The 15,154-nt window shown below is 42.2% G+C and overlaps 2 protein-coding genes across 4 annotated transcripts in view; one reads left to right on the top strand and one right to left on the bottom strand.

The window, feature by feature from the left end:
* LOC133549353 (zinc finger C3H1 domain-containing protein) overlaps positions 1–7,630 on the bottom strand; it is a 20,885-nt gene extending 13,255 nt beyond the window's left edge. Inside the window, exons 1-16 of the mRNA XM_061894692.1 lie at positions 7,024–7,630; positions 6,214–6,633; positions 5,205–5,356; positions 4,756–5,116; positions 4,500–4,681; positions 4,301–4,424; positions 3,289–3,329; positions 3,005–3,187; positions 2,773–2,928; positions 2,568–2,705; positions 2,371–2,489; positions 2,200–2,298; positions 1,954–2,128; positions 1,749–1,877; positions 254–871; positions 77–180 (exon numbers count right to left, since the gene is read on the bottom strand). Coding sequence (XP_061750676.1) covers positions 77–180; positions 254–871; positions 1,749–1,877; positions 1,954–2,128; positions 2,200–2,298; positions 2,371–2,489; positions 2,568–2,705; positions 2,773–2,928; positions 3,005–3,187; positions 3,289–3,329; positions 4,301–4,424; positions 4,500–4,681; positions 4,756–5,116; positions 5,205–5,356; positions 6,214–6,633; positions 7,024–7,504 — 3,482 coding nt within the window. The 5' untranslated portion in view covers positions 7,505–7,630. The remainder of the gene's footprint in view (positions 1–76; positions 181–253; positions 872–1,748; positions 1,878–1,953; positions 2,129–2,199; positions 2,299–2,370; positions 2,490–2,567; positions 2,706–2,772; positions 2,929–3,004; positions 3,188–3,288; positions 3,330–4,300; positions 4,425–4,499; positions 4,682–4,755; positions 5,117–5,204; positions 5,357–6,213; positions 6,634–7,023) is intronic.
* The window catches only part of tbc1d15 (TBC1 domain family, member 15), a 21,857-nt gene continuing 14,188 nt past the window's right edge, over positions 7,486–15,154 (top strand). Inside the window, exons 1-4 of one of the 3 annotated variants that reach the window (XM_061894694.1) lie at positions 7,486–7,532; positions 13,853–13,951; positions 14,070–14,144; positions 14,982–15,135. In XM_061894694.1, the coding sequence (XP_061750678.1) occupies positions 7,503–7,532; positions 13,853–13,951; positions 14,070–14,144; positions 14,982–15,135 (358 nt within the window). In that variant the 5' untranslated portion in view covers positions 7,486–7,502. Of the gene's footprint in view, positions 7,533–9,841; positions 9,982–13,837; positions 13,952–14,069; positions 14,145–14,981; positions 15,136–15,154 lie in introns of those variants that run through there. The other 2 variants (XM_061894695.1, XM_061894693.1) reach the window with 2 other exon arrangements.

Genomic DNA, 15,154 nt, shown 5'->3' with positions numbered 1-15,154 from the left:
CTTTGTCAAAAACGTTCCCACAACTGGCCATCGTGGACACAAATAGGAGGACATCACACTGGATTTTAAACTCCACCTATAAGACTTGAAGACAAGCAGAGGGCTGCGGTAAGGTCCAAAAGGGACAGGTTTTGGTTGTCCACTGGGAGGTTTGTTTACATCCACGTCCAATGTGAGCACCTGCACACACACCATTAAAGTTCATGTGGGGACATATCACACCCTGTGTGTGAATGGATGTCATCCAGTGTACCTTTGCACCTTTGGGCTGGTCTACATCTTCTTCTACTTTGTGCAGCTCCTCTAGGAGGTGCTCACCCAGTCTCCCTTGCTGTTGGTACCGGCGCCTCAGTGCATCCAAGTCCAGACCGGCGTATGTATCGGCGGGTGTTGTGCTGCTCTTGGCGGGCTTGGAGGTGCTGCAGTCTTTGGTGGGCATAGAGGTCGGCTGCTCCAGGTTAGGCTTGGTGGAGGAGATAGATTGACGCAATGATTGGCGTCTGGGGCGAGCGGCCACCGCAGAAGGTACGGGGGCCATCTCTTGATCGTCCGCCTCTGGGATGTCCTCACTGTCTAGAACTAGTTTGTCCTGGGTGAGGTCGTGCAGTGAAGGCTGGGGCGGTGGGGGCGGGTTGGAGACAGCTGTCGGACATGCCTTTGGCTCGGGAAGGGGAGAGGGTTTGGACCTCAGCTCGGCTGGAGGATCCGATGGTGCTACTTTGTTGCGTAGGGCCTGAGCCTCCTTCAGCTCTTGGATCTTAAGGGCGTATTCAGACTCTAGTTGTTGCAACAGCTTCTTCTGAGCAATCAGATCTGCAAAGTGACGTTCCAGGCCAATATTGGTGCCACCGACCCGCTGCAGTTTCCTGGGCTGAGAGATAAGGAATATTAGAGTTTGCTGCCTGCTGGTCAGACATCAAAAGTCTAGCTTAGGGGTCTTAATCGTTTTCCAGACCAATGACTCCTAAACTGATGGAGAGATGGAGCATGGACACCCTTTATACATAACTTGTATAAAACTGTGTTTTAAATTAAACTGATCCTTGGGCTGAGCAATATGGTTGAAAACTGTATAACGGTAAGTGTTTAATATCGGTCGAGATCGGTAATTATTGATGGAAAATGTAATAAATGCTTAATGAAGTGTAACAAAATAGTGCAAAGTGTGAAAATGTAAACATAGAGAAACTTGAGAACTATTTTTGCTCTGCTCCAAAAAGTGAGCACAGCTACGGTGGTGTGGTATTACCGGATTTGGTGGGGACAAGCTCCTTGCATAATTTACAGACCACATTGGTCTGACTAAGGTCCGCTTTAAAAGATCCAAAAAATTGCCATACTGCAGCACTCATTTTTATTATTTCTTCTCACTCCATGCAAAAAATTATCCGAGAGACAAGTAGATGGCGCAACTTAACGTGATAGTTGACACAGGTACCTGATTGGCTGGTAGCGTGTCATTCCCAGCGATCAGTGATCACTTCCTGCATTGCTTGGTTACTAGTGCGTGACTGCCTTTGATCACGCAATTAACTTTGCTTTGCAACTTCCGGTTTCTTCCGACAAAAAAGAAGATTTTTTTTTTATTAACATTTTATCAAACATTTCTTATATTGATATCGATTACATGTCAATCGCAATATATAATGATATACCATTTTATCGGCCAACCCTAACTGATCCTAAAGAAACTTAGGTATTGTGCAATACTAAAATATTAGAAAAATACAGTATGAAGTCGTGCTCACCGGCTTGTGGATAGCGCCCGCTTTGCGTTTTGGTTCTCTTCCTGCGACCTGCTGAGCCCGAAGTAGGTCCTGCTCCAAGCGGGCCGCCACAGTCTTCTTGATGGACACACGGTGCTCCACACGTCGCACCTGCAAACCCAAACGGATAAAGATGCAGTCCAGCACACAGAACGGGTCAGATCCAGAGACCAAGCAGTGCTGTCACCTGCTCCTGAAGCTTCTTGAGCAGCGTCTTATTGGCCAGCACGATCTTCTCGGATGCCTGGATCTGCTCCCTCAGCCGCAACACCTTGGATTCGGCCATCTTAAGGGAGTCTGTCTTCTTGAGCTCCTGCTGCTGGAGGTTCTTCAGCAACGTCTCATCTCGGAAGAGCAACTCTCTGTGGGATGGGGCGTGTTGTGATCATAGGTGACATCATCTCATGGTCAGGAAAGCCATTTCTTGTCTCACCTTTGCTTTTGCAGCTTATGCTCAAGCAAGTCAACAGTGGCAGCGGTGGCGGCCGGCAATGCGCGAGCTGCCTGATTTGACACCTTCTGCCTCTCCCTGCTGCAAGACATATGACAAAATGACACGGGACTCAACGGCGGCAGCTTGCGATCGCTAATGTATCGCTCATACCTGGCAAGTTCCTCTCTGAGGAGGCGGTACTCTGCCTTCTTTGCTTCGGGTAAGGCTTCTGGCGTTCGTAGTGGGTTGTTCTCTTTCTCCGATCCCGATGCACCTTTGGGTTTGGTTGCCTGGAAAGAACAAATGTCACATGGTAATGATCATGGCGGGGCCTGGGGGTGTTCTATGTCCTGTCTGGTCACACTGACCTCCGCGGTCCTGCGCGCCTCTTTGATCATGAACTCCAGACCGCCAATCACGCTCTGCGTGGAACTGCAGGCGTCCAAGTCCGAGTCGCTGTCATCTGACTCGTGGAGTGACACCACTACAGACTTGTGTCGGGGCAGCTGTGCACACACAAACATGTCATGTCAGACCTTCGCCATCGTCATTATCATGTGACCTGCTTCGTACCACTAGCGGTGTTCTGGGACCTCCTCGAGTGAACTTGTTTCCGTGGGACGCCGCCATTGTGTTGAGGCTGACAGCGCTCAGGTTTCCTCTGCTGGGCGGCTCAGAGACTGTTGGGGGCGCTACACTCGGGGAAGGAGGACCACTCCAGATCTTCTCCTGTGTACATGTGAGGTTCATGTCTTTTCTACTCATCCATCAATAACTCTTGAGAAACGTGAGGTCGAGTACTCACATCTGTCGCCGGCACCCGTTTGGTGGCCATGGACATCAGACAGGTCTCCCTAAGCAGCATCTCCTCCTCCTCTTCCTGATCAGCAAACGGAGGCTTGGGAGGGGGCACTTGCTCACTGGCAGGAGGGGGTAAAGGTGGTGGCGGCGGAGGAATCCCGGCGGCCATTGAGGTAGAGGAGAAGGGCTGCAAAAGGTAAAGAAAAATGCTGATGTCACAGTGGACCTTCAAACATCAATAATGATGAGCAACAGACTTCTGGAGATTTGACAGAGGAGGTAGCATACCGTCACAAAGGCTGGCTCTTCTACAGGAAACGGAGGACGTGCTGATGAAGAAACACATAAGTGAAATGATTAGGATTTTTAAAAGACTTCAATTGACTCAACTTTTACTCAATTTAATTTTGATGTTGCAAAGGCAAATTTTCAGCATATTTTGCATGAACATATATGCTTTTTTGATAAAGTAACAGGTAATTATTCACTTGGTTATCTGAACCTTTTTGGGTAACATTTTATGGTGCGTTTTTTTCTCTATTTGCCTACAATGTAAAAAGTGATCTAATTGGAGACCAAAGAGCCAATCAGAGCGCACATTTTACGCCAAAACTTGAATGGGCGCAGAGGAAAAAAAATGAATACGCCGAGTAAAGAAGTTGAGAGAGATCGGGAGAGAGCACAGTGGTTTGCCTGTGCAGAAAACAGTTATTATTGCACGTTACAATAGATAATAGTAAACATGCAGACACATCAGTTAAGCACAAAATACATTTATAGTCCCTCCAAAAATTTAATGTTTCCCTTAAATTTTAGATTCTTATCAAAAAAGCACATGTGTTTGCAAAATATATTTTTCTGTGCTCAGTCTGCAACTTAAAAATTAAGGCACAAATATAATGCCATAGTTGTATTAGTTTAGATGTGTGGTGGTATACTTTAGATGGCGAGCGGTATTGCTGCAAAGATGGGTGACAGTACCAGTTTAGATGAGTTGTGGTACTAGTTTAGATGGCATGTGGTATTGGTACAAAGATGGGTGGCAGTATCAGTTTAGATGAGTTGTGGTACAAGTTTAGATGGTGGGTGGAACCAGTACAAAGATGGGTGGTTGCGGTAGTTATATATGTGGCGGAAGTGGTATGTACAGAGGTACCACTGCCAAGTTATGATGGTTGTACTTGTTTAGATAGGTCATGGTTCAGTTGCCAAAATGGGTGGTGATAACAATGCCAAAATGGGGAAAGGTACTAGTTTAGACTGGCAGTGGCACTATGGCTAAGATGGGTTCGCAACACACCTGGGGAACCAGCCTCACTGTCTGTGTCCATAGCAACCTCGTCATAGTTGTCATACTGGTAAAGATTTCCTGTGGCATCCAGGCTCAGTTTTCCAACAGACTTCCTAAGTTCTCCATCCCTGGTCTGAAGGACAAAGAGATGGCTGTTGAATGGCCATTGAATAATGCCAGAGGGAGGAGAGCAGGGAAAGTGTTTTACCTTGATACTGCTGTGCATCTTCCCGCCCACCAGCTTCATAAAGCGCTTGTACTGCTCGTCCTGGTTGGACAAGTCCCGGATTCTGCGGATTTCATCCTCTCGTTTGTAACACTCGTCGTCTACCTGTATCTCCCGTGAGCGCAGCTGCTGCTGCTTCCTGAACGACGGCTTGATCCCCAAGCCTGCGCAGTTATAAAACCCCATTAAAAACACAAGAAATGGTATTAGCATCGTAAGAAGAGAAGAACCCTTTCACCTGGGCCTGTCATCTTCTTGGACACAGGTGTTTTAGCAGCAGCTCTGCCTCTATCTGGAGGAGTTTTTCCTCCAGATTTGGGACTTTGCTTTGGCCGTTCCCTCTCTGGGGGCCTTGTACCTGCCTTGGCTTTCTCCCGTTCTTTATCCTGAGGCTTGGACCGGGGTCTGTTCCTGTTGGCGGCTGTCGCTGATCTAGTCGTTATCCTCAGCCTGCCAGGCGTGGTCGCTTTGGACACAGGCTCTCGAGTCCTCTTCATCACCTGCTGCTCCTTCTGCTGCCACTTTTTACTGGCCGACTGCAGGGCGACGAGACGTAGTTGGAGCTCCGACATGTCCTCCTCCTCCATCTGGTCCCCCAGCTGCAGCATGCCATGACATTGTCAACCAAAACGTCAATAGTTTGAGGCTTTTGCAGTTACAGTCAGTTATGACAAACTTGAGCTTTACCTCATCAAGGCAGATGTAGACGTCTTCACTAGAGGCAGGTGATGCTCCGCCTGAGGTTTTCTCATCATTCTTTAATTCTTCATCGCAACAAATGCATGGCGCCGCCACCTCCGGCTTTTTTTCTGTCTTATGCTCTGCGTCTGCTTGTGTCCCTGCTCAAGATGACAGGAAGTCAATGAAATATGCAGTTCCAGTTCAGACTTAAAAAAAAATTGGAGGTGGGAATCCTTGTGCACCACATAATTCAATTACGATTCAGCAGCTTTGATTCGATTATTTCTGCATCTTTAATTCATGTATACTGACGCAGTTTTACATTTAGTTTTGTTTTACTAAATCCGTTGTTGTTTATTATGTCATAGTCAGCTCTACATTATACCTGTAGTACATAATATACATACATATCTACAGTGAACAGTCTTGTGCTCAATGGCAATATTATTTCAAAAAAAAGAAAAGAAAATTGGATTAAGGGAAAAATATTAAGTTAAACATACTTCAAAATGGTAATGGGAAGAAGTATCAGCTTTTTGAATCCACCCATTTATTAAATAGTTACTTTAACTAATATCCAGTTTCCTCTGTACCATATTTTTTCACATTCATCTGGATCCACATAACTCGATTTTGCCTTAAACAATGTGCTTAAAATTCATAAGTAAAAAAAAAAGTTTATCACTTTCTACTTAAAAAAAAAAAAAAAACATATCATTTGGAATAACAAAAATTTTAATTACTTTCTATATTTATTAAATTAATGAAAATGTGTGCAAAACTGGATCATAAATTCCCGATAGTAAAAAGGCTGGTTAGATCTCTCCATGAGGTGGCTTAGGACTGTCTGCATTACTTTATTTACAATTAAGAAATCGATTAACAACATTTACCAATCGATTCTATAATCGTCCATGTCTGAATTGCTATGTATCTAAAAATAGATTACTTTCCCCACCTCTACTTTCAAAGTTGTGGGGCATGTGCAGTCACTTCATATGTCTTCATTGCTTACCTGGCTCCTCCTCCTTGATGCTCTGGTCCAGACTGACCGGCACGGGCAGTTTGGCTCGTAGTGGTTTGATGTTGAATGACTGGAAGCTCTTTTTATTTTTCGACGAACCCTCGCTGAGCGCATCAGTAACATTCACGGATTTCACAGGTTGGCAGCAGTCCGTGCCCTCACTTTTGGCCATGACGCCTGGACTTTTGGTCCGCGCATCCTGACCTTTGGCCTCTGAATCCTGACCTTTGGCCTTCCCATCCTGAACTGTGGCTTTCAGCGCCATGCTCTCCTCTTTGCGGATGCACTCCAGCTCCAGCTGAATCTGCTTGTACTTGGACAACAGGTCCTCAAAGGACTCTTCAAGGCCGCCATCGCCTTTGGCTGTACCGAGTGGCGCTCTTCGGACCATGTTTCTCCAGAATTGCTTTTCTGAGTCAACTTGTTAAGGAGAAACACTATTCCGCTAGCACATTGTGGTCTCTTGAAAAATATATTTGTACAACAGTCACATGTCCGTGTATTTGTAGCCAAAATGAATGCTGAGTTCCTATTACAGGAAATGGCATGTCACATGTTCTTTCTCAATAAAGTTTACTGTTTCGATGATTCATCAGCCATATAATTAGTATTTGTGAAGTCCAACAACAACCAACCTAGATAATCTAAAATGTTAGTGTTAGAATACATTATAATAAACATCATGTTAGATGTATTAGAATAATGACAGCGCAAGTTGTTTTTAATGTTAATAATGTGCTGTTACTGTAGACATTTACGAAAGGAAAGGGGTTAGAGTTTGTCCAGAACAAATAAGGATACGTTTCCTGTTGTTATTCTCTCCAGGTCCGTACCGATCCAGCTGGGCTCTGGGGCCGCCACCCGCCCAGCCACCTCGGTGCCAGGCCCCGCGTCCTCCGTTGGGCATGGCACGGTGTCTGAACCTCCCCAGGGCGCCATGGCTCCGCTCCCAGAAACTGGGCCGTGGACCGGGCCCACACATAGGAGCAAGGCCCGGCAGCGGCTGTGTGGGACCGTGCGGCCGGTCCGGCCCGCTCGGCCCACATTGCTGTCTCTGTTTCGGCGGTCCGTGGACGTCGTAAGGCATCATGCGGCGGTAGTCTGGCACTGGGTTTTCCATGTAAGGTAACATTGGGACCCGTGGAGGCCCGATGCAGGGCCTGCTGCTCCCTTCCCCCCGTCGGGCGGCGGTGGTGGTGTCCTCGCCGTCGTCGTCGCAGATTTCTCCGTCTTCGAGCTCGACCTCGGCGCTCTGAACCTGAGCCCCCGAGTCTTGACTCATGTTGACGTCCACGGTAAAAGTGGCAAGGGTAAGAACGTCGAGTTCAACTCGTAAAGCTCATTGTGTTTAACAGTCCACAGCATTCACACTATCGGCAAGTCTCGCTTGATCAAGTCTCGTTGAATCTCGCGACATAGTTCTTACTCAACCTCGAATGTGTAATCCCCAGAGCGATAACAGTTTATCCTAAAGTGTTTACAAAAGTTGAAATAGGGAAAATAAAGACGATATATAACATGTTTCCTAAAGTTAAAGAAATACACATTTAATTTATTAATTGAATATACCATACTAATGATTTTTGAAAAAGGTATCATTACAACTGTTACATCTGTAATGTCAATAATTAATTTTTTGGAATGTGATACTGTACATTTATTGGGGGGGTATACTAGGTTGGCTAAACCACAAAGGAGATGGCCCAACTTACTAAAGAAGAGATCAAATTTAACATATGTATAAAAGATAACAACATATAAATTATTACTAATATTATTATATTGTAAGCTAAATTTGTCATACATAGAAGTTGATTATTTTAAAGTGAAACTCAAATCCTCCAATTGGTTTAATGATTTTAAATTATTTATACGTTCTCGGAAAATCGTAAAACAAGAGAAAATCCCTTAAAATATTGTGTTTGTTGAATGAATATAAGTTGTTTTTAAAAAGCCCATTTTAGTATTTTTGTATTTTTATTTATATCTATTTGAAACGTCTTTTGCTAACAGTTTTTGTTTGTATAAGGATATTGATTGCTCAATCTGATGGATTTTTGAAATTATTCAAATCTATTTTTGGTGCCTTAATTTGTTTGTACATTGTTTATATTATATTTTGTTTGTGTGTCCAATTGTTCCCTATATTTAAAAAAAAAACTTAAAATAGCTGGAGTTCCTGTAGTTATGTGTGTTTGTACGTTTTATGTTGTTTTTAAACGATTTATCTAGTTTTCTATTTTGGATTTGACAGCATGTCTACTGTGTTATCAATTCTTAGCGATAGTACATAAATTAGAACATATATACCTAGGGTCACCAACGCGGTGCCCGCAAGCACCAGGTAGCCCGTGAGGACCAGATGAGAAGCCCGCTGGCCTGTTCTAAAAGTAGCTCAAATAGCAGCACTTACCAGTGAGCTGCCTCTGTTTTTTAAGTGTTATTTATTTACTAGCAAGCTGGTCTCGCTTTGCTCGTTATATTTAATTCTAAGAGAGACAAAACTCAAATAGAATTTTAAAATCCAAGTAAATTTTTTAAAGACTTGATCTTCACTTGTTTAAATAAATTCATAAATTGTTTTACTTTGCTTCTTATAATTTTCAGAAGGACAATTTTAAAGAAAAAATACAACATTAAAAATGATTTCAGGATTTTTAAACACATATACCTTTTCACCTTTTCAATTCCTTCCTCTTCTTTCCTGACAATTGAAATCAATGTTCAAGTAAATGTATGTTTTTATTGTAAAGAATAATAAATACATTTCAATTAAATTCTTCATTTTAGCTTCTGTTTTTTTGACAACAAATATTTGTGAAATATTTCTTCAAACTTATTATGATTAAAATAAAAAATAAAAAATTCTAGCAAATCTAGACTATCTGTAGATCCATCCATCCATCCATCTTCTTCTGCTTATCAGAAGTAGGGTCGCGGGGGCAGCAGCCTAAGCAGGGAAGCACAGACTTCCCTCTCCCCAGCCACTTCGTGTAGCTCTTCCCGGAGGATCCTGAGGCGTTCCCAGGCCAGCCGGGAGACATAGTCTTCCCAGCGTGTTCTAGATCTTCCCCGTGGCTTCCTACCTAGGGAGGTGTTTAGGGCACGTCGAACCGGTAGGAGTCCACAATGTGTAGAATCAAATTTAAATCTTATTTCAAAGTCTTTTGAATGTCTTTTAAAAATTTTGTTCCGGAAAATCTATGAGAAACAATGATTTGTCTTTGTTAGAAATATAGCTTGGTCCAATTTGTTATATATTCTAACAAATTGCAGATTGGATTTTAACCTAAACATGTCATCAAAAATATATATTTATTGTGAGAAATCATTAAGATGATCAGTGTTTCCACAAAGATAGATATAATTAATTATTAATAATAACAGAGTTAAAGGTAAATTGAGCAAATTGGCTATTTCTGGCAATTTATTTAAGTGTGTATCAAACTGGTAGCCCTTCGTATTAATCAGTACCCAAGAAGTAGCTCTTAGTTTCAAAAAGGTTGGTGACCCCTGATATATACAGTACTGTATAAGCGTCGGTTCTAAACAAACCAAACCGCATTGAGGAGATAAAAACCACAAGGTAAGAATTAAGTATTGCAACGTCAAAACTGTGTCTCAAAAGACTGCGCATGCGTTGTTATCCTTAAAGCCCGGAAGCTGACGCGTAAAGCGTTGTTTTGGCGTTTGACAGCCACGTGACCCTCTCGTCATCGCTGGAGAGCTGGCAACATGGCGGCGAATTTCGCTCCAAAGGTAAAAACAAACCCAGACCCACTCACGCTGTAGTAACATTTGACGAGGCAGCTCTTTTCATAGGGCATTTATTCGCTGGAAAGCGGTCTTGTTTGTAGTTTTGTGTTTCGCCTCACAGTCTCTACACCTCGGGAACAGCCGCGTGCTGTTAGTGTTAGCGGTTTTGCTAGCCGCTATTTTGAAGCTTCATCTTGTGTTTAGAAAAAAAGCTCAACTCCAAGCAATAGCCAGATGAAGTTTCTTAAAGCACTGAAACTTTCCAATCAAATATGTCTCATATTATTCCAATTTTGAGGCTTCAAATGCATACAGCAGGCGCCTGTGATGGTTCTTGGTGACACTATGCACAAGTTTGTTTATAATAAATAAAGTTGCAGTGTTAAACGAAACAACAAACACAAGGTTGCACACCGTTGCTTTGTGTTTGTGATGCAGAGTGTAAGGAATTGCTTTAAATTATGATATTTTGTTGACGTGAGCGAATATGGGGTTTATATGATTTAGATTCGACTTACGTTTAATTTGCTTGGATTGCATTTGTTTTTTGACTAAGACTTACAAACCCCGTTTCCATATGAGTTGGGAAATTGTGTTAGATGTAAATATAAACGGAATACAATGATTTGCAAATCATTTTCAACCCATATTCAGTTGACTATGCTTCAAAGACAACATATTTGATGTTCAAACTGATAAACTTTTTTTGTTGTTGCAAATAATCATTAACTTTAGAATTTGATGCCAGCAACACGTGACAAAGAAGTTGGGAAAGGTGGCAATAAATACTGATAAAGTTGAGGAATGCTCATCAAACACTTATTTGGAACATCCCAAGGTGTGCAGGCTACTTGGGAACAGGTGGTTGCCATGATTGGGTATAAAAACAGCTTTCCATAAAATGCTAAGTAATTCACAAACAAAGATGGGGCGCGAGGGTCACCAATTTGTAAGCAAATTGTCGAACAGTTCTAGAACAACATTAGTCAACGAGCTATTGCAAGGAATTTAGGGATTTTACCATCTACAGTCCGTAAACTCATCAAAAGGTTCAGAGAATCTGGAGAAATCACTGCACGTAAGCGATGATATTACGGACCTTTGATCCCTCAAGCGGTACTGCATCAAAAACTGACACCAGTGTGTAAAAGATATCACCCAAATGGGCTCAGGAACACTTCATAAAACCACTGTCAGTTACTACAGTTGGTTGCTACTTCTCTAAGTGCAAGTTAAAACTCTACTATGCAAAGTGAAAGCGATTTATCAACAACACCCAGGAACGCCGCCGGCTTCTCTGGGTCCGAACTCATCTAAGACGGACTGATGCAAAGTGGAGAAGTGTTCTGTGGTCTGACGGGTCCACATTTCAAATTATATTTGGAAACTGTGGACATGAAGTCCTCCGGAACAAAGAGGAAAATAACCATCCGATTGTTATAGGCACAAAGTTCAAAAGCCAGCATCTGTGATGGTATGGGGGTGTATTAGTGCCCAAGGCATGGGTAACTTACACATCTGTGAAGGCACCATTAATGCTGAATGGTCCATACAGGTTTTGGAGCAACATATGTTGTCTTCCAAGCAACATTATCATGGACGCCCCTCCTTATTTCAGCCAAACAATGCCAAGCCACGTGTTACAACAGTGTGGCTCCGTAGTAAAAGAGTGCGGGTACTTTCCTGGCCCGCCTGCAGTCAAGACATGTCTCCCATCGAAAATATGTGGCGCATTATGAAGCGTAAAATACGACAACAAGACCCCGGACTGTTGAACAACTTAAGCTGTACATCATGCAAGAATGGTAAACAATTCCACATTCATAGCTTCAACATTTAATTTCCTCAGTTCCCAAACGTTTGAGTGTTGTTAAAAGAAAATGTGATGTAACACAGTGGTGAACATGCCCTTTTCCAACTACTTTGGCACGTGTTGCAGCCATGAAATTCTAAGTTAATTATTATTTGCAAAAAAAAATAAAGTTTATGACAGGGGTCTCAGACATGCGGGCCATTTGCAGCCCGCGAGACGTTATTTTGCGGCCCGCACCTTGATGTGAAAATTTAATGTTAGTGCGGCCCGCGAGTTTTATATTAATGGCGCTTGACAGCGTCATGCTTGCCAACCCTCCCGATTTTTCCGGGAGACTCCCGAATTTCAGGGCATCCTTTCTCTCAAATTTCTGTTTATCTCTTACCCAAACACCAACGTTCAGAGGTTGCCGTAATCGTGCTGCCATGAGCGCCCTCTACAACCTGTACAAACAGTGTGCCAGCCAGGTCATATGTTGTATCTGGCTTTTGAACATACACGTATGTGACTGCAAGGGATACTTGGTCAACAGCCATATAGGTCACAATGAGGGTGGCCATACAAACAACTTTAACACTGTTACAAATATGCACCACACTGTGAACCCACACCAAACAAGAATGACAAACACATTCTGCAGACAGACGTGTGTCTGTAGAAGCCTCATACAACATGTGGCTCGCACGTCACGCTGTTTGTATGACGTAAAAGGTGGACGCGATGACATGTTGTAGGCAGTGCCATCACGGCACGCCCTAAATATTGTTGGGCGGGTGAAAATCGGGTCAAATTCGGGAGAATGGGTGCCTCGGGAGATTGTCGGGACGTGCACTGAAATTTGTGAGTCTCCCGGAAAAATCAGGAGGGTTGGCAAGTATGTTGCTGGGGCGGGAAAGCTATTCAAAGAAGGTGAATTCATTAAAAAGTGCATGTTAGATTTAAAAAATATATATTTTCTCGCGGCCCAGCCTCACCCAGTTTCTGCACCCTGTGGCCCCAGGTAAATTGAGTTTGAGACCCCTGGTTTATGAGTTTGAACATCAAATATCTTGTCTTTGTAGTACATTCAATTGAATATGGGTTGAAAAGGATTTGCAAATCATTGTATTCCGTTTATATTTACATCTAACACAATTTCCCAACTCATATGGAAACGGGGTTTGAAGACAAACTTTAACGATCCACAAGGGAAATTGTTCCACACAGTAGCTCAGTTAAAAAAGATGGAAAGGACAATGGAGGTTTTGATTGATTGATTGATTGATTGAGACTTTTATTGGTAGATTGCACAGTACAGTACATATTCCATACATTTGACCACTAAATGGTAACGCCCGAAATAAGTTTTTCAACTTGTTTAAGTCGGAGTCAATGTTAATCAATTCATGGTAAGGTATAAAATAGACTAAAACAGTATAAAATATAACATATATACAAAGTATTTACATAATATATGTAGAGTATAGGATATCCATCCAACCATCCATTTCCTACCGCTTGTCCCGTTTGGGGTCGCGGGGGGTCGCCGGAGCCTATCTCAGCTACATTCGGGCAGAGAGCGGGGTACACCCTGGACAATGATAGAACTGATATATTATATTATATGTTTATATCATATACACAATTTATAACAATTACCATGTACAATATTACAGTATATGTAACAGCTGCAGCATAAAATAGAGAGTAAATCCAGCAGAAAATAGATATTATAAACAAAGAGAAGTAGCAAACATTGCTGGCGAGTGATTATACAGCTGCATGGGGTGCGGAATGAAGGTGTTCTTGAATCGAACACTATGATTTATTGCTGCTTTTTTACCTTGGCCGTTCTGCAGCTTAAGTATGAGTTATTTTTGTGCCAAAAAATATTTGCAATGCAATAAGTGAGTCTGCAATTGTCTTCACTTTATTATTTATGCTTTCGAACAGTACTTGGTTTATGAAGGGGCGTCTAGATGGAAAAAGAGAGGATAAAGGGATGTACAAGGTCATCTTCTGGGATGTGGTTGTAGTACCTGGTGAGAGTGAAATGACAAAAAACAGACGATGTTTTGGCAGGTTGTCTTTGAGCACGAAGGAGTTTTTATCCATCCAAGTGGTGATGACGTCAGCGTGGAGCAAGATCTTGTGTGTGGCACACTTCAACTTGTGGAGAAGGTAAAAAGATTAGGTCAAATTGTTGGTTTTGCATTTGTCTTGACGGCATTACAACTATCAAGTGCTTTTTCGTTGAAATTCTTAACGTCACTGACTGTCCTTGTGTCGCCCTTGTGAGGATGGTGATATCATGATGGAGTTCACACCTCTGGAAGATTCCGTGGACCCTTCACATATCTTGTGTGCTGCTAAGGTGTGTGTGTGCGTGTGTGTCCAATGACAAAATATCGCAATGTTTTTGTAAACTAACATATATAAATATAAACGTTGTTGTCATTGTATGACATACACAGTATTTATTTTATGGTTAAAAGATGAGATTAGCCTAAATAGGAGGAAATGTTAAACTTTGAAATGCAACATATAGTGATGAATTTGAAAAAGATAGATTTACATTACAGTCATATTTTAACAGTCATAGTTCACTGAATCTTTTGTTTTTCTTGTCTAGTACACAGTACAGACTATCAAACAATATCTTAATGTGTCATACTTAATTTTGGTGACCCTAAGGAGCTACCAGAGATGTAATGTTTTTAAAGTTTCACATCACAGTTATTCTGACCAAAATTATCACAACTATTATTATTATCGCAGTATTGTCAAATGCGTACATAACATTTCTATACACACGCACACTGAAATTTGTTAACCGATTTTAATTAAAAAAAGAAAAAAATTGTAAAATACATTTTTTTATGCATTTTAACAGGTAAATAAAAGTCCGCTTGCCATTTCCATTGCGTCTATTGCATTTATTCTGGCCATAGAACCTAAAAAATAACCATCCAAAAAGCGCCAACACAACTCTATTTACATGTCGTGACTAGAATATTAACCAAGTATAGTGATATTGGTTTTATAAACCCTAACGTTAAGGACCTACATTTATTCTGCTGTGTTGACATCCTCAGCTGATGAGCTGCTTTCTCAACACTGAAGTGGTGAAAGTTAATTGTAGATCATAAATGATGCCTCTCAGATTGATAGTGAAATAATAAACATAAACTAAGAATCTTTGTCCCAACAGGACTCCAGTTCAGTCATGGAGTGGGTTCAGTGTGGGAGTCAGCAACCAGTAGAGCGAGGACAGCAACTTTTGGAGAGTCAGCAGAGCTACGAGACCGAGTGGGACCTGGTCAACTCTGCATCCTTCAAGAAGAAGTCGTGCACCAATGGAGAGGGTGTGTTAAAGATCAAACG

The sequence above is a fragment of the Nerophis ophidion genome, linkage group LG03 (assembly GCF_033978795.1).
Source record: "Nerophis ophidion isolate RoL-2023_Sa linkage group LG03, RoL_Noph_v1.0, whole genome shotgun sequence".
NCBI lineage: Eukaryota > Metazoa > Chordata > Actinopteri > Syngnathiformes > Syngnathidae > Nerophis > Nerophis ophidion.
This window is presented reverse-complemented; position numbering and strand designations above follow the sequence as displayed.